Below are 18,417 nucleotides of genomic sequence, written 5' to 3'. Positions count from 1 at the left end.
CCCCGCGCCATCGTGGCTTGGCAGAGCGCTGCGTGGCAGGCAGCCGTGTGTCCCGTGGTCGCTTGTTCACACACGAGAACGGCCTCGCTGCAGCCTCACGGCAGTAGGTGTGCGTTGCCAGCACGATCGCGAGAAGCAAGTCACAGATGCTGCGCGGCTTCGTTGGCGGAACGAAAGGGCAGACTGTTCCGAGGAAGTCACGCGTGGATGGATGGTAAAAACAAGAGCAAGGAAGTGATTGGATTACTGCAAAAATCAGAATAGCGGTTACCTGGGGGACAGGGATGCCTCAGACACGTGGTCCCATTGCGGTGACCGCCACTAAGCTGAAGAAGGAAGCTCTTCCACGTCGGAGATGTCCTAGGTTCTCATCTGGTTATCTGAGTTCTTGACAGTGAAAGGTCTTACAAATATGCTCTTCAATTTTTGTTTTGATTTCTGCAATAAAAACGGAAGGTCTGAACTGTGCTGTTTGGTTTATAAAGTGGATCGCGCCCTGTAGCTGGCCGTTGTCCCCACGGGTGGGAATTGAACTGCCTTCCCTCGCCTGGAGGGCATTACGAAGGTGTGGGGCGGGGCTGAGAAGCCATGTCTGGCTTTTCCTCCTCTTCCTCCTCCATCGGTGGCCTGGCCGCGGGGAGTCCTCGCCCCTCCCTCCCGCCCCCAGCACCACCTGTGCAGCCAGGGGCCCGAAGTGGCATTTAAGGGACCAGTCCTCCTTCCAGGCCTCGTCGGGACTCCACACCGCCCCGGTCCTCCTCCTGGGCCGTGGCTTCTTGCTGCTTGTCCCTGCACTTCCCCCTCCTCAGCCCCCCGGAAGCCTGAGACTTTTGGGGCCTCCTAAACTTTGGTCCCCGGCCCTCTTCCCCGCCACTCCTTCCCGAAGCTCCTGCCTCAGCCCCTGCACACACATATACACACACACATATATACGTACATGGATCTTGCCACCGTACTTTGCTGTCGGCAGGGGAGGGAGAAGAGGAATCCTGCTTTGTGCTGAGACCGGAGAGGCCCAGTTCCTCTCTCACCCCAGAGCCCCCGGTTTCTGAGCGGCGTCACAGAATTGACCCGAGAACCTCATGAGGCGACCCGAAAAGCCTCACGGTAACGTGGGAAACACGAGCTAGGAGATGAGGCGAGTGTGCAGACCGGTGCGAGGAGATTCTATTGCTGCGTCCTCGAGAACCCCCGAGGACTGTTCCTCTCTGGACCCCAGTGGCCAGAGCACGCCCTTCGCAGAGGGACGGCCCCCGGCACCTACTCTCAGGCCGAAAGTTAAGGCAGGGTCTCGAAGCCCCGGCCCTGCCGGTAACGGAGGGAAAGTCAGCCCCTTCCCCGTGCAACCTGGTCCCCCTCCCCTCCCTAATTTGTTGCTCGCTGGCCGGCCGTTCACCTCTGCAACTGCGGTGACACCACCTGCCCCTGAGGGGGCTCAAGTGGCGGTTGTAGCCACTTCGAAAGCAGAAGCAGGAAGGCAGCGGGAAGGAGGACCAGTAGGTGCCCGCGTCCGGGCCCCTTGCCGTTGCAGGAACCCCGAGAGCTCTGATGGGCCCGCAGCCAGGGGCCTTCTCTTCCCTTAGAACTGGAGCCAGCCTGCCGAGCCGAATGTGAGCGTGGGGGCCTCGCACGGGGAGGGCAGGGAGGGACGAGGCCTCCTGCCCGCCCAGCCGAGCCTGTTCGCGTCCCCTACGCCCGAGCTCGGTGGGACCAGGGCCGCTGCTTTCCAGTTGGCACCTTGATGAGGATGATAGGATCCCCCCGATTCCAGGGTGGCGGCCTCCCATCGGTGTGAAGCCCGGCGTGGGCTCGCTCTAGTGCCCCGGCACCCCGGGCCGAGTGCCCTCGGCAGAGCGGGAGCCCCGCTCTCCTGAAAAACGCAATGCTGAGAGGCTCCGGGCCAACGACGCTCCACAAACCATTCTGGAACGTTACAACTTTGTTTTACCTTAAACAGCAAAGACTCCTCCCTGCTCAACTAGAAAGGGTAAAGAAGAATCTTCCGGTGCCCCGAATTAACCTTCTGGGAAGACTCCAGGCACACAACTCCAGGGCCGTTCCCCCGAGAACCGAACCAAGGGACAGAACAGATTTATTTCCTGGCAAAATAGGGAGACCTGCGCCTGTTCCCTGGACCCGGCAGGCCAGGCCGCTGGAGACAAGGCCGGGCCTCTGGCTGCACCACGGGCTGCTCCCCCACCCAGGAGCACAGGCAAAACGAGCCGGGCCAGGGCCACGTGGGCACACAGCCTGAAGTTGGGCACATCGCCTGGGGCCGCCTCCCCACGGGCAGTAAGTAGGCTGGGAGAGATGGAGGGCGACCGCCTGCTCCTGGGGTGCTCTTGCACCCCAAGTACTCACAGCTCTAGCTCTGGGTTACCCCAGTGGGGGGCACGGAGGCTGTGCAGTCAGGGTCCTGAATTAAACCAGACCCTGGGGCCGCGGACAAGTGGACCGGCTCCTCCGAGCCTGTTTTCTCTCAGTTACGAGATGAAGCCGAGGCGGCCACCTTTGTAGGTGGTGGTGGCGATTCAACAAGGTAACAGACATACGCTTTTGATGGAAGTTGGGTCCCAAGCTGTCGTTTTCACTACCAAGCCAAGTGGAAGCTTGGCCAACCACCCAGATCACTGTGGCAAAGCGCGGCCGTTGGCGACCGCGTGGCCAGCTTCCCGTGATGCGGTAGATGGGGCCGCCTGTGTGCCCACGTGGCTACCATTTGTGCTTGTCCCGCCCATTCGGCCTGCGTGCTGGTTGCCGTCTGGGACAGACTCCCTCCCGTCTGGGCTCGGGACAGTGTCTAGTAGTGAAGCGAATCCCCTCTAAGAAGCACAGACATGGAAGCTGGGGGGGGGGGCGGTGGGGAGCAGCTATTGGTCTCGTCTAGACTCGCCCTTTCATTTTGCAGCTGGGGAAGCAGGCCCCAGAGAGGCCAAGGGAGGGCCTCGACTTGCTCACCTGCTTCGGGCTGCCCAGGACCCGCCCCGACCTTCCGGTCCAGATCCAAGAGGAAGCCTTCCTCAGTACCACAGCCCCAGCAGCTTTCTGCACTGTCCACCAAACATTTTCACGGGCTGGATTCTCACCTAGGAGGTTTAAGGGCCTCTGTGTGGGAACATAGGAAGCTGGAAAGGTTCCAAGGATAACGCGGGGGGCGGGGCGGGGAGGCAGGTAATCAGTAGGAGTTGGAATCAAAATAGAATCATCCCCCCTGTCATGACATCCAGACGGGCAGACCTTCAAAGAGGCCAGGGTTCCTCGAGTTTTTTGCACCCTCTACGCAAACTTTCACTGCCTGCCCGTTGGCGGAGCCTTGCCCGGTCCTCCCCAGGATTCTGTAAAAGCGGGAGGATGACAAGAGGCTAAAACTAGCTTCCAAAAAGGCCTGCTCTGGAGCTGTGGCTGGGAGAGCCTTCATGCCTAGTCCTGTCTTTTAAATCTTCTCTGGAGGAGAGAGATGCTCACAGATGCCGGAGGCTGAGGACCATGGCTTCTCATCTACTTGAGGAGCGTGGGCTGTAGAGGAGGCCTGTCCAGGCCGCACAGAGGGGAAAGAACAATCTCGAATAGCTAGCAAACCCGGGGTTCCCAGACGCATCCCACTAGAATGGAGGAACCGCTCCGTTCTGAGAGGGTGTCCGAGGGCCCAGAGTCCACGAGAACACCTCGGCCGCAAGGGTCTGGGTTCGGCTGACTTTATTAGGTCCAAAGAGAGCCACGGGTGGCGGTGGGGCCAGCGTGTGTAGCCGAGGGCTGGTGCTAAGTGCCTTCTCGCCTGGTGTCCAACAGCTGGAGGATTTCCAGGGCCAACGAAGCCACCACACTGTCAGCAGACGAACTGTGGGAAAAACCAAGGTGGAAACACTTAGCCCCTCTTCCAAAGGGGCTGGCCTCTCTCGTACCTGAGTATCTGCTGGACCAGCTACTTCGTAAAACTGCCCTCGTGCATCATTTTGAGCAGAAACAGGAAAGTCCGTCTCCGGGGCCTCAGCCCACGGTCCCAGAGGGGCTCGGAACTGGCCGCGCCGACACCCCTAAGCCAGGCCCGAGCGCCCGGCCCCGCCATCCGAACCCCTTAGGCCGCGTGCGCGGACACGGAGCCGTGGGGGCGAGTCAGACGGCAGCCCGACCCTGCCTAGCCCGGATCCTGCAACGGGCCTGCCCACGGCCGGCCTGCAGCTGACTCGTGCGCCCGGGCCCAGGTCCCAGACCCGCTCCAGACGCTGGTTCTCCCTGCTCCTTTTCGCCACTTCCTGGCCGATCAGCCGGGAGGCTTTGGGTTTCTTACCCTCATCCGTGTGGATGTGCCGTTCAGAGCTTAAAATGGCAAGTCTGTTGAATGAGACACATTTAAACCTGCGCCTTAACAACGGTTAGCGAGGAAAAGAATGACCTGTAGCACCGCCCTGAAGGATAAAACTAGTTCGTGGCAGACCCTCGCCTACACAGAAATAGGGCTGTTGCCAAGTAACCGGGGGCGGGCGTGCTGCATGAGCGGTGGGTCGCCGCGGCCGGGGCTGTGGTCAGGGGACGGTGCCACGCGTTCCTGCTCCGCGCATCAAACATCCCAAGGGATGGCAAGAATGCGTTTGAACTCAGCCTGATCCCGGCTGAGTCAAGGCCAGTCTGGCAGAGTCCTGCCGTCCACCCTGCCCACCAGAGCAGCCCAGGGGGGGACCCGGGGACTGGCAAGGAGGGGACACCGACCTCTGACAGAGCCACGTCAGGACCGGGAACACGGCCATCCACTCGTTCTCGGTCAACATGAGAAGGCCTTTTCTGGTTGGCCATCTGGACGAAGCCCAAATAAGACGCCTTCGTGGCAGCAACCTCCCTAACCCAAGATCGAGGTCTGCCTGGTGTAGACATCTCAGTTGCCGGAGTGCTGGGCGGTGGCCGGGGGTGGGTACAGAAGAGGCGACTCGCTTCGTGGTGCACTGAGCCGTGTTTTGACACATTTGGTCCAAATTTGGGCCCAGCTCTGAGGCCGTGCTGGCCTTGGCCTAAAGGCACGGAGTCCCCTGCCGGATGAGGAGTCCCGCAGAGGCAGGCACTGGAGAGGACGGGCTCTCGGGGGCTCTCCGCTCAACTCCTGTCCACCCGGTGGCTCTCCCGGGCCCTCCGTGGCACACGTCTGTTCGGAGTGGCTTCCTGACACACGAGGCCAGGTCCCTGGGGACACATGCCACGTGCTCCTCACCGCAGTCTTGCAGGAGGCCTGCGGCCCAGCCCGGGGAGTCACTGTCCACGTCTCACGCCACAGGGTCCCAGCAGGGCGAGGAGGCTCCCCACCCCCGGCCGAGCTAGCCGGTCCTTCCCCCTCACCTCACAGAAACCACGCACAGCCTCCCTCTTTGGCTTAAACCCGAGAGCAGGACCCGGGTAGTCTAGGAGACGGCGTCCCTTGTCCACAGACCGCCTCTCAGCAACACCCCAGCCGTGCATTTTTCTTCAAATTAACACCGAGCCCGGAACACCAGGAAGCAGAATTCAGAGAACCCTGTGGTTGTGAAAACCAACCACCGGGGGACGCCGGCACCCGTCCCCCGTCTCACGTGCCTAGTGAAGGCCGGGTGCCCCCTAGGAGGTGGATCCCTCTCTCCAGGCCCGGGAGAGCGGCTGAAGCTCAGGGGACTGTGGCCCCCCGCAACCTCAGGCCACCTCCCTCAGCTCTGGGGACGAGGGCCGGACCCCACGCCAGGCTCTGGCACGGTCACGCGCAGTGAGCGGGTAACACAGGCCCGATGAAGGATGGATGCCTGGGGGCAGTTTTTCTCTTATTCCCATGTCGTTCTTCTTTGGTCAGTAGGCATCAACAGCTCAGATCAGAGGAACAACTCGTAAGCACGCCCCTTCCTCCGCCCCCACCTCTCAAGTTCAGGGTGTGTGTGTGTGTGTGTGTGTGTGTGTGTGTGTGGTGTCATTGTGGGATGAACCCTCCCTGTGGCCCTTACTCTACCACTCTTACAGGTGGAGGAGGCCACCTGTGCACAAGGGGTGACTGCCTTCCTCGCGAGGTTCATCCCATCCCCCTGGGCGTCCCTTCCCAGCTCTCTTCCCTATAGATGGGAATATTCCCTCCCCCCGGCAGGGCTAAGACATTCTCCTTTCCTCCCTCCCCCTGCTGATTTCCCCACCCCCCCCCACCTGCCAGTGGGGGATACCCGGGGGGGGTGCAGGGGCACGGCAGCCCCTCCCACACTGGCAATGACAGGCTGGAAGGTATGGGCCCTGGTCCTCGGTCTACTTACCCGCCAGCGGCGGCCAGCCCCTCCAGAGCCCGCAGGAGGCTGCCTGCATCCTTGAGGTTCTCCAGATGCTTCTCATTGGATGTGACCTTCGAGGGAGGGAGAAGAAAGTGGTTGGCCGGCCCATCCCTGACTCAGGCCCCACTGGATAGGCACCCTGAGCCTCAGGCTACTGGTGGCATTAGGGAGCAGGCCCTGAGTCCCCACCCCCCAGGGCACTGCTGAGCGGGGCACTAGAGGCAGACAGTTGTGGCACCTAGGGGTGAGCATGACAGAGCCTGTCGGGGCTGGAGACATGCCGGGTCGGGGTAGGGTGCCTTCCATTGGGTCCCTCAGGAGTGTTTGTGTTCTGGAAGCCTGAACTTCCCAGTTAGAGTAAGTGATGACGAAGGAACTTTTCCAGTTGTCAGGGCCAGGACTCCTTGGGACCTTGAGTCCAACACGACCTTGTTCATATGGACAGAAGAATCACAATTCTGGTTGCCTGGAGACCTGGGGGGCCTGCGGGGGGAAGGACTAATAACCAAACCTGGGTACACACCCCTTCCCAAGTACCCTAAGGAATGGGCCCTTGCTCATTGCCATGGTCCTGGGAAGAACAGGAAAAACATGTGGGGATCTCTGACTCTCTGGTGCCTAGGAGCCGAATCACACACAACCTAGGCTTCCAGAGACTTCCTCTGAAAGCCCTCCAGAAGAGTGCATGTCCTCAACACAAGAAGAGGCTTCAGGAATGAACCTCGATCCTAGTATCAGACTTGCTCCTCTTAATTCAACGTTTGTGTCCTACTGTTGTTTAAAAATATTTTATAAACACTTGCATGGTGCTTTACCTTTCAGAAGGCTCTCCCGTCTCCCGTCCACTCTCTCATCTATTCTTTTTATTTATTCACCTTGCAACGCAAGCACACGGCATGCTTTATAGACGAGGTAATGGAGGCTGGGCGAGGTACACCTGGAGCCTGATCCTAATCCCACCGTGAAGCTGGAACCAGGCTGGCCTCCGCTGCCCCCCACTGCTCAAGTGCTCCTGGTCTTTCCACTTGATCACAGTGACCAGGGCCGGATGATCCTCTCCCCAGTTCGCAAGAAGTGGTCAAACATTTCTTAATCAATCACTCATGGTGACAGGAAGGTCGCGGGGGTAATTAGACCTTAACACGGACTCCAAATTACGTGTGCATGAATTTGCACCTCCACGGAGATCCGTTCCCACCCGCTGGGTATGCCAGCTACCAGCAGCCAGCTCAGTTGCATCAGGTGTGGTTTCTGCAGAGGTTTGCATCTTAAAAGAGCCGCACGTAAATTTGTTCTGAAATTACACCCACCTTGATGCGTTCAAAGGCTGCTATTTGAAAATGTCAGCTGTAGTTCAATTCTGTCTGAAGTAAGCATAAACTTGTACTAAAGGGGTCTTCAGTGAGGCTTCCCACCTGGTTTTTCTCAAAGTTGCCACATACAGCTCAGTTGAACTATATCCAGAATCGCTGCCTTATCTGTACTGTGGGCCCGTGTGCAGAGGCCCCACAAGTTGCAAAGAAATTACAAGACTACCTCTGCACACGAGGCTCACGAGGTGAGTTAGAAGGTGCAAATAGAAAACTACAGTGAGAATTAGGTGATCAAAGGAAAAGATCAAAATAGCATCATGTGCAGCCGACATAAATGTAGCCATAAACAAATCCAAAAGAATTAACTGAAAACTATGTGATTGGGCCACTTCATTGAACTCTTTCTTACTAACAACATCAGTTGTCCTGTATATAAAGCTGAGTTAATTAGAAAATAAGGGTTTTCAATAATATCAATCGGAGGTCCTAGTTCTGGCTGGGTAAGATGGGAAAAACACATGCCACCCTTTCTCTCCCTCTACATGTAATTATAAAGCCCAAACTATAAAACGCACAGCACAGTGATTTGGGACACTGAAAAGTAAATAGCAGCAGGCAGATTGGGGAAAGGCACTGGACTCAAAACACCACTCAGCTGGTGGTGAGTTTACCACTTCTTTCCCTCCAGTACAGCCTGGATTGAAGTCAGCAAACCCAAACCATGGAAGTGAGCACTGTGGGGCAGAAGAGAGAGCTCTGGGGCAAGCCAGGCTTGAGAAGTGGGAAAGGAAACTCCCAGACGCTCACAGAGAGCAGATGAAACCTTCCAGGTTCTTTTCCTTTCCTTTCCCTCAGTTCTCTTGTCCCAGGTCCCAGGAAACTCTGCAGTGGCAGTGGAAGCAGCAACAACAGCCAGAGACAGGAGCCCCAGGCGGCCCCTCTCCCCCTAAACGTGACAGTTGTGGAAGTGAGCAGGTTATGGCCAGAGAATGGGAGATGCAAGGAACCAGAAAAGTACTGGGGAGATAATGAATCAGGAAGACCTCAAGAAACAAATCCCATCAAATTGTCTATAAACTCCTAGGCTCACCCTCAACCTGTGCATACATGGAACTGATCCAAATGGCATACCAAAAACTTAAGGAACTGAGCTAATAAACCGCTGTCCAGATCCCAGACTGACTCCTAAAGGGCAGACACATAAGATAGGTCCAAAGAGCATTGCAAATGCTTTGAAACTAACCTGGCATTGAAATTACTATTCCAGCCTTCAACCTGATCCTAATCACCATTCTGTATAGAGTTCCAACTAGATACAGCGTCTCATAATATTTAAAATAGCCAAGATAAAATCCAAAATTGTTCAGCATACAAATAACCATGAAAATCTCAACTCACATGAGAAAAGACAACAAAAGACAATAAGTAACAAGATGACACAGATATTGGAATTATCTGACAAAGACTTAAAAGTGTTATAAAAATGCTGAAACAAGTAATCACTAATGCTCTTGAAACAAATATTAAAGTAGAATGTAACACTCTTAAAACAAGTGTTAAAGTAAAGCAGTATTGGAATAGGATGTAAAAAAATTAGAAGATATAAAAAATAAGCAAATGAAAATCTAGAAAAATAGAACCCAAAATTTTCAAAAGCCATGCCAAATGGATTCATTAGCATAATGGAAAGAAGCAGTGAATTTGAAGACAGATCAATAGAAATGGTCCAATCTGAGCAACGAGACAGAAAAACATTTGAAAACACAAATGGACAGAGTCTCAGGAATCTGTGGGATAATAACAAAAGGTGTGTAGCACTGGAGTTCTGGAATAAGAGGGCAGAGCATGAAGGGATGAAAATTATTTGAAGAAATTGTAGCTAAAACTGTTCCAAGTGTGATGAAACATCTAAATCTACAGATTCAAAAAAGTGAAAGACTCTCAAACAAGATAACCCCAAAGAATCCTCATCCAAAAACATCCACAGTCAACTTGGTTGAAGACAAAGAACTGTGAACTCAGGCAGAAAATAATACATTACTTATAGGAGAACACTGATTTGAATTATGGTGGACTTCTCATCACACTGAGATCAGAAGAGAGTGACACAACATTTTTAAAGTGCTAAAAAAGAAAAGAAGTATCAAACTAGAATTCTATGTCTAGCAAGAATATCATTCAGGAATTAAGGTGAAACAAAGATATTCTCCAATGAAGGAAAAATAATAGAAGCAGAATTTCTTTAAAAGAATCACTAAAGGAAACTCTTCAGGGGTGCATGGCTGGCTCATTAGGAAGAGCATGTGACTCTTGATCTCAGAGTCATGAGTTTGAGCCCCACGTGGGAGGTAGAGATTACTTAAAAACAAATAAATAAATAAACTTAAAAAAAGGGTGGTGGTGTTGGCGGGGGGGGGGGGATGGAACTCTTCAGAGAGAAAGGAAATAACACCAGAAGGAAACTTGGAACCTTAGGAAAAAAAGGAAGAGCAACAGAAATGGTAAATATCTGAGAAAAGTAAAACACACTATTCCCTTTATTTAAAATACACTTGGTGGCAGAAAAGCAAAACATACAATATTATCTGATAGGGTTTTCAACATATGTAGATATAAGAAAATTGGAACATAAAGGGGGAAGGGTAGAGGAATCTATAATGTGGTAATGTTTCTATATTATAATTGAAGTGGTAAAATACTGATTATAAATAGATTATGAAAAGTAAAGTCTTTCATAGTCCCAAAAGCAACAACTAAAAAAACTTAGTAAAAAATACAACAGACAAACTGTACTACTAAAAAATGTTCAATAGCTTAAAAGAAGTTAGGAAGAAAAAAAAAACAAGAAAATGAAAACAGAAGGGATAAGTATAAATCAAGTAAAAAGGTAGACTGTGTCCTATCATATCAAGAATTACATTAAATGTAAATGATCCAAATGCAGCAAATAAGAATTTTTGTACAATGACCAAAAAAAAAAAAAAAAAAAAATGACCCAACACAATATTATTTACAAGAATCTTAACTCAAATAGAGAGAGATAGGTTGGTTAAAAGTAAAAGCATGAAAATCATGCAAATATGAATCAAAACAAAGCTAGAGTAGCTATATTAATATCAGACAAAGAAGACTTCAGAACGAAAAAAAATTACCAAAGATAAAAAGGTTTTGTCATCAAAAAGATAGAACAACAAGCGTGTACCCATTTAGCCATAGAAAATAAACATACACAAAGCAGGGGTACTGAGGTGGCTCATTCAGTTAAGCATCTGACTCTTAATTTCGGCTCAGAGCATGAGCTCATGGTTCATGAGTTTGAGCCCCACATTGAGCTTTGTGATGACAGCATGCAGAGCCTGCTTGACATTCTCTCTCTGCTCTCTCTCTGCCCCTCCCCCAACTCACACTTGCACATGTGCTTTCTCCCTCGCTCAAAATAAATAAACTTAAAAAAATACACAAAGCAAAAACTGATACAACTGAAAGGAAAAACAAACAAATGTGCAACTGTAGTTGGAGGTTTCAAAACTACTCTCATAGTAATAGAATGAGTAGGTAAAAATCAGCAAGGACATAAAAGAGTTGAACCACATCATCAACTAACTAGATCTCATTGGCATTTGTGGAGCACTAAACCCATCAATAACAGAATATATATATTTTCCCCAAGAAATCAGGAATGCTTGCTAATGTATATAATATTCTGGACCATAAAACAAATCTTAACTAATATAAAAGAACTGAAACCATATATATTATATTTGTAACCATAAACTATAAGTCAATAAAGGTAACAGGGATATCTCACATCCCTTGGAAATTAAACAACTTACTCCTAAATCATCCAAAGATCAAAGAGGACATCCCAGGGAAAATCAGAAAATATTTTAACTTAAAAATTGACTATACAATATATCAAAATCTGTGGAATTCTGCTAGAGCAGTGCTTAAAGATAAATTTATAGTACTAAATACATTAAAAAAGAAGAAAAGTTTAAGTGAATAATCCAAGCTTTCATGTTAAGAAACCAGAAGAAGAGTAAGACAAACCAAAACTCAAAGAGGGAAGAAAAAAGGAGCAGAAATCAAAGGTAATGTGGTAGATGTAAATCCAAATGTTATCAATACCTACCTTAAGTGTGCATTTAACAAACGCACTACAAGTAAAAGACTAAGATTTTGAGACTAGATATAAACAAAATAAAATACAACACAACTACATGCTGCTTACAAGAAACATACCTTTTCTTTTTTCCCCCTTTTAAATGTTTATTTATTTACTTTGAGAGAGAGAGAGCGAGCGTGCACAAGCAGGGGAGGGGCACAGAGAGAGGGAGAGAGAGAATCCCAAGCACTGTCAGTGCAGAGCCTGACACAGGCCTTGATCCCATGAACTCTGGGATCATAATCTGGGCTGAAATCAGGAGCCGGATGTTTAACTGACTGAGCTACCCAGGTGCCCCCAAACATACCTTTTTAAATACAAGGGCACAGACCAAATGAAGGTTAAAGAATGAAAACAGATGCCACATAAACAGTAACCAGACAAAGCTGGGGTAGCTACTATCAGACAAGGTAGACTGGAAGCCAATAATTGTAACTAGAGGTAAAGAGTTATTTATTTATAGAGGTAAAGAGTTATGTATTTATAGAAAGATCAATTGACCAGTAATATATACCAAGACTAAATTTTTTTTTAAATTTTTTAATGTTACTTTTGAGACAGACAGGGACAGAGGTGAGCAGAAGAGGGGCTGAGAGAGAGGGAGACCAGAATCCGAAGCAGGCTCCAGGCTCTGAGCTGTTAGCACAGAGCCCAACACTGGGCTTGAACTCATAAATCATAAGATCATAACCTGAGCTGAAGTTGGAAGCCCAACTGACTGAGCCACCCAAGTGCCCCTACCAAGTCTAAATTCTAAACGTACTTAATAACAGTCTAAAAATAAATTTTAAAAAAATGATGAAACCAAAGGGAGAATTAGACACCAAAATTATGGTGGGATTACTTTTCAATCTCTCCCAGTAACATGCATACAAACATCAGAAGGACACAGAAGTTTTACACAAGATTAGCAAACCTGACCTAATTGACATATGTAGAAAATTCATCTAACAACTTCAGAATATATATTCTTTTCAAGGGTACATGGGAAGTTTTCAAGATATGTCATATGTTGAGTTATAAAACAAGTTCTGACAAATTCCAAAGGTATTAATCCAACAAAATATATCAGGATCTGTATGCTAAAAACTACACAATGCTGATGAAAGAAAAAACACCTAAACAAATGGATATACTATGTTCATGAATTGGAAGACTCGATAAAGATATTAATTCTCCCCAAATTTAGGTTTAATGCATTTCCTATCAAAATCCCAGAAGGATTTTACGTAGATATAGAACAGCGGATCCTAATTTGTATGGGAGGGCAAAGGAACTAGAATAGCTAAAACAATTCTGAAAAAAGAATAAAGTTGGAGGAACCACACTATACAGTTTTAAGATTTACTATATAGCTACGGTAACCATGACGGTACGGTATTGGCAGATATACAGATCAATCAAATAGAATTGTTAGCCCACACACAGTCACACACAAATACTATCAACATTTTGACAAATGTGACAAGGTAATTGAATGGGGGGAAGACAGCCTTTTGAACAAACAGTGCTACGACAAAGGATGTCCATATGCAAAAAAACAAAAACAAAAAACAAAAAAAAACCCAAACATGAACCTGGACACGTATCTTACACCTTAAATAAAACATAACTCAAAGTGAATCGTGGATCTGAATGTGTAAAATCTAAAACTATAAAACTTCTAGAAGACAATGTAAGAGAGAATCTATGTGACCTTAGCTTTGTTGATGAATTTTTAGATACAATACGAAAGCACAACCCCTGAAAGAAAAAAACCGACAAATTGGATTTTACCAATATTAAAAACTTGGCTCTTCGTAAAACATCGATAAGAGAGTAAGATCGGCACAGACTGGGAGAAACAAATGCAAATCACGTATCTGATAAATGGCGTTTATCTAGAACACATAAAGAACTCTTAAAATTCAACAGGAGAACAACCAACGCAATTTTTTAAATGGGCAGACAATCTGAACAGACACTTGACCAAAGAAAGTATTATGGGTGGCAAATGAGCATGTGAAGAGATACTCAATACCATTTTTCATCAGAGAAATACAAACTAAAAGTGCAATGCCATGCCGCTACGTACCTATTAGAATGGCTAAAATTCCTAAAACTAACAATGGCAAACGCTGGCCGGGAAGCAGAGTAGCAGAAACTCTCATTCGTTGCTGGTTGGAATGCAAAATTCCAGCACTTCGGAGGACAGTGAGCCGCTTTCTTATAAAATTAAACACAGTCTTACCATATGGCCCAGCAACTGCACTCTTAGGTACTCACCCAAGTACACTGAAAACTTACGTTCGCACACGAGCCTGTCGGCAAAAGTCTATAGCAGCTTTATTCACAGTCACTGAAAAGCGAAAGGAACGAAGATGTCCTTCCACAGGGAAATGAAAAAACAGGGAACGCATTCATGCGTTATTTGGTGTATAGGTCTGACTGGGCTTTCAAAATGACGGATCAGTAAAGTCTGGATGATTTTTGAAAAGATACGAGTTTTAATTTACCTTGCTAAATTATTTTGTCCTGTGATACCAATTTCCTATAATTAGTCAAGCTGGTAAATTAGGACTTCCAGTAGCTTTGAAATGATCCTTAGGAGTGAATCACTCCTTTCTCCCAGAGTGTGGGCTCCTCCAGGCCACTGAAGGTTATAAATTAAGATGGGAACCAACCTTATTTTAGAAACATTCCCCTGTGCCTACCAATGTGGCCTTGGACCTTCTATTTTCTCGGTACTTAAAACTTTGTTGAGAACCAAATTGTGGGTCTGCTCAAAAGCCATCCTACCTATCCTCTTCTGTGCTATCAAAACACAGAACGTTTCGTGCACACCGAAAAATCTCAATGACGTAGAAGTGACACTTGTCCATTACGGCAGTGAGTTTCTGGTTCAGCAACTGTTGGAGAACTTCTCATGTCCGTGAGTAGAGAAGTCAAGAAAGGGCAGGGACTCTTTAATAAATCATGTAAGAGGAGCCTGGCAAAGGGTGTAAACACAATACTTCTTCCTGCAATCACTATTTTCATTACTAGCACTCAGTGAGTTCCCAGAAGCCAAAACAAACAAACTCAATTTTATTTTCTAATAACGTACTACAGCAGAGGTTCCTGGACCTCTAAGAGTCTATGAGTGGATTTCATTATTTCAGAACGTCCCTTTCCTGCGAACAGAGTCATGCCTGCCTCACATTCCTCCTCTTTATAATAAAAATGCATCGGCTGAATACGAGTGCCTGTCATTATCTCACACTGAGACATCCGACTGGTAGCTGTGCGGCTAAAGTCAATCAAAATGAAAATAGGAATTATACTAAGTATGTGCAGTGCGCATGGTAGACAGGATCATTCAAAACAGGGGGTGTTTAAGAAAAAGGCCAGAAAAAAGTTGGAAGTTTGAACTTAGAATTAAGATCCACCTGGGAGGACTATCCCTCCACTTCTGTTTGATTGAGGATATATAAAAAACTGATAATGTACTTCGGGCAAATACACGACTTATTCAACTGGCTACGGTCACTTGAACACGGCGTGTGTCAATCAGCACTCACGCATCACTGGGAATAACCAAAACACCGAAAGGAGACACGTGCGTCCTACAGAATCAACCTTCACGTTCCCCAGCAGGCTCACGAACTGTAAGGTAGTGGCTTTACACACACCGTAAAGGACAGAACTGGGGTTGGCTCCTTTCTGGAATTCAGCTTCCCAAAGGCAAACTGACAAAAAAATGTCCCACTGTCCCCCATAGTGGCAGGACACTGAATTTGGCCAGCCCCCTCGGTTTGCAGGTGAGGCTGTGACGAGAGGACAGCGGCTGGCCCAGGGTCACGGTGGCCTCTGAGGGGCAAAGCCAGGCCTGGCGCCTGCATTCTTTATCCAAGGTCATAACAAATGTGCGAATAAGAACTTTGATTTTCGATCGCTGTGGTGTACCGTGAATTCATGCTCATAAACGTGACTCACAGCATCGTCCTCGTGAAGCTCATAAAACGCTCCAGGACCAGCTTCTCTATTAGAAACGGTTTCGGGAATCGGGACTTAACGTGGCTGCAGCCGAGTCAGGCATGGGCAGACCGTGGGGGTTGTTTATGAGGGTACAATGACATGCGCCTGTGTCTTCGGTGATCCTGAATGCGTGTGGCGAAGTGAAGCCAAGTTAGCTTTAGTTTTCTAACCAGAGAGGCCTCCGGACAGGCCCAGGCAACACTGAGAAACTAGAAAAAAACCTGGAGATGAAACAGGCAACAGTGAGCCAGGCCAGGTGCTCCCCGGTGCTTGTTATTACAGACACACACTTCACACAGGGGAGGACTGTCTTAATTCTGTGGCCTTCAGATCTCACCAACACAAGTTGAAACAGGCAGGGAGCTATGACAACTCTACTTCAAAGAGTTGAAATTTCAAAAACAAACCCGTACACGGAGCCCCTTTATTTAGTTCTCTTAACATATGCTTTGTCTTCTCTCGGCTGAGGTTTTTAGGTTACTTCAAAGCCGTTTTTACCAAACGCATATGGAGACAGGCTCTCTCCACTTGTTATCAGACGCCAGGATGGAATCTGGGGAAGAACTTCCGGAAGGTGTAATGGGGTCTGGCAGTTCCTCCCCCAGGCTCTATCTGGCGTTGCAGTGCTCGTTGGGGGCCTCTCCAGAAACTTCTTGAGCTGCCGCCAGGGTCTGGCCTCCCACATTCACATTACAGCAAGACTGTATTAACACACGACATGCTGCATCCGGGCCCCTGTGCTCATTATGCCTTCCCATGATGCTGAGCGCATCTGGGGTAAAATGGAGTAATTCTCGCGCAGCTTTCCGTAGCCTCGTGGCCCCCATGCCTTCCCTGGAGTCCACTTAAAAACTTTATGTTCCTCAGTGAAAGCAAGGGAGGTCCCTTCTGACCAGGACTAATAAGCAGGGCGATGACTGGAAGGAAATCCGGAGGTACCCCTGATTCCTGTGAGCGGATCTGCTGGTCACGGAGGGGTGAGGGGTTCCAGCTAGAACCTACTCTGGGGCGTCTTCGGGGAAGAGACAGGACTTACCGATGAGGCAGCCCTAGTCACCAAGACTTGCTCATCTAGATTTGGCCCAGACTCCCACGAACTCAGGCTCTCTGGAGAGGGGCAGAGATGCTATACTAAGCCTGGATGGTCCCGGGGCACACGCAGACTGACCGCAATGGAGGCATTCTTCTATGCTCTTCCGGAAGCACCAGTTGGCTTTGATTTGCGGTTGAGCGGCACTGAGGCCCGGAGAAATGGTGGCAGCTGGAACATATTGATTCCTCAAGTTGAAGAAGTCCGGGCGAGAAGAAGAAGAAAATGGCTCTTATTCAAGAGCACCCACGAGTTTCCACGTTGAGGACGTAAGAACTGGGGCGGCGAGGGACTGTGCCCAGGGCATTAGCAGGTGTGCACGGGCAAGGCTAACAAAACCTAGGTTTCAGGTAGGAACTGATGGGGTTCACCTCGGTCTATAAGACTATTTGCGCTAAAAGGCCTAGGAGTACAAAGGCCCTGGAATTTGGGTCAGGAAAGGAAACGAACACGTCTGTGGTACTACGTTCACGAACAGAATTAAGTGCTTTCAACACATGACTTTCTTTTGGACAGCCTTGCGAAAAATAAATCTTAGCATGCTCACTTCCCAGAAGAGGAAATGGAGGCTGGCAGGGCTTCCGTGACTTGCCGCAGGTCACCTGGCCAGCAAGCACTGGCACGGAGATAGGACCCCGTCTACCCAAGTTCAAGACCCCGGCTCTTTCCGAGAGACTGCTGCATCCTCACATCTGCTGAACACCCAGCACAGCTGCTGGCTGACTGGATAATGAAAGCAAGTGACGGACTGGCGAAGTGTGGTGTCACCTCGAGCGCCTCCACCTACAATGCTGGTGATCTGGTGTAAAGGCTTGCCCGGTCCGTGCTGCTATGCACGCGGCCCCTTGCAAATCACACAGCACCCTCTGCTCCCCGCCATTGTTGTCGTTGACTCTCATCACTTTCACTGGGAGCAGGGAACCACACACTCTCTCTTGTAGACCGAACTGGGGTTCCAGGTGTAGACCGAAGGACTCTGCGGGTCACATGTACTGTCCGCTAAACGGTTCCTGATGTGGCGACCGCCACTCGTTTGGCGATTTCTCTCAGTGCCTGGCTACCAGAAGGCTTTACGCATCCCTCCTTGCATCCGGGGTGGGACGTCTGTCCTTGCTGCTGATGGGAAGTGAGTTACGAGTTTTCTGGGTTGCCATTGTGGACTAGTATTTCCTAGTCTCTTCACAATAACCATACGAGGAAGGTCTTCTATGATCCTCTGGTTAGAGATGAAGCGACGGCGGGATCCCCCACTACTGGCCAGCAGTGGAGCTGGGATGGAGACCAGGTCCGGCTGACTCTCTCCAATGCCCCCCTTGCCCTAATCGCCATGCTGTCCTCTGCCTTCTCCCCCGTCAGGGTCTGGCTGCAGAAGCACTCAACACAGAGACAGGGCCGGTGTCGGAGTGGGGAGGGTAGGAGCGGACGTTACCCATGAGTAATGAGAAGGCTGACATTCCGGAGTGGGGGGAGTCAGCCCGAGCCTGCAGGAGCCGGGGTCCCTGGAGGAATGGCTGGGCCTGCAGCGTTTGCGGCCACAGCCTCTAGAGCGAGGGTCAAAGCTCACTCTTTCAACTGGTATTTCCACAT

At 49.5% G+C, this 18,417-nt stretch overlaps 1 protein-coding gene across 9 annotated transcripts in view; it reads right to left on the bottom strand.

The window, feature by feature from the left end:
• Nucleotides 1-3,679: 3,679 nt before the first annotated feature.
• The window catches only part of ULK4 (unc-51 like kinase 4), a 571,537-nt gene continuing 556,799 nt past the window's right edge, over nucleotides 3,680-18,417 (bottom strand). For 8 of the 9 annotated variants that reach the window (XM_042998368.1, XM_042998375.1, XM_042998372.1 and 5 more), the window contains 2 exons: nucleotides 6,252-6,337; nucleotides 3,680-3,838 (listed from right to left, as the gene is read on the bottom strand). In XM_042998368.1, coding sequence (XP_042854302.1) covers nucleotides 3,760-3,838; nucleotides 6,252-6,337 — 165 coding nt within the window. In that variant the 3' untranslated portion in view covers nucleotides 3,680-3,759. Of the gene's footprint in view, nucleotides 3,839-6,251; nucleotides 6,338-18,417 lie in introns of those variants that run through there. The other variant, XR_006222024.1, reaches the window with a different exon arrangement.

Source organism: Panthera tigris, chromosome C2 (genome assembly GCF_018350195.1).
Source record: "Panthera tigris isolate Pti1 chromosome C2, P.tigris_Pti1_mat1.1, whole genome shotgun sequence".
In the NCBI taxonomy this organism is placed as follows: Eukaryota; Metazoa; Chordata; class Mammalia; order Carnivora; family Felidae; genus Panthera; species Panthera tigris.
Note: the sequence above shows the minus strand (reverse complement) of the source record. Positions and strands in the feature narration are given on the sequence as shown.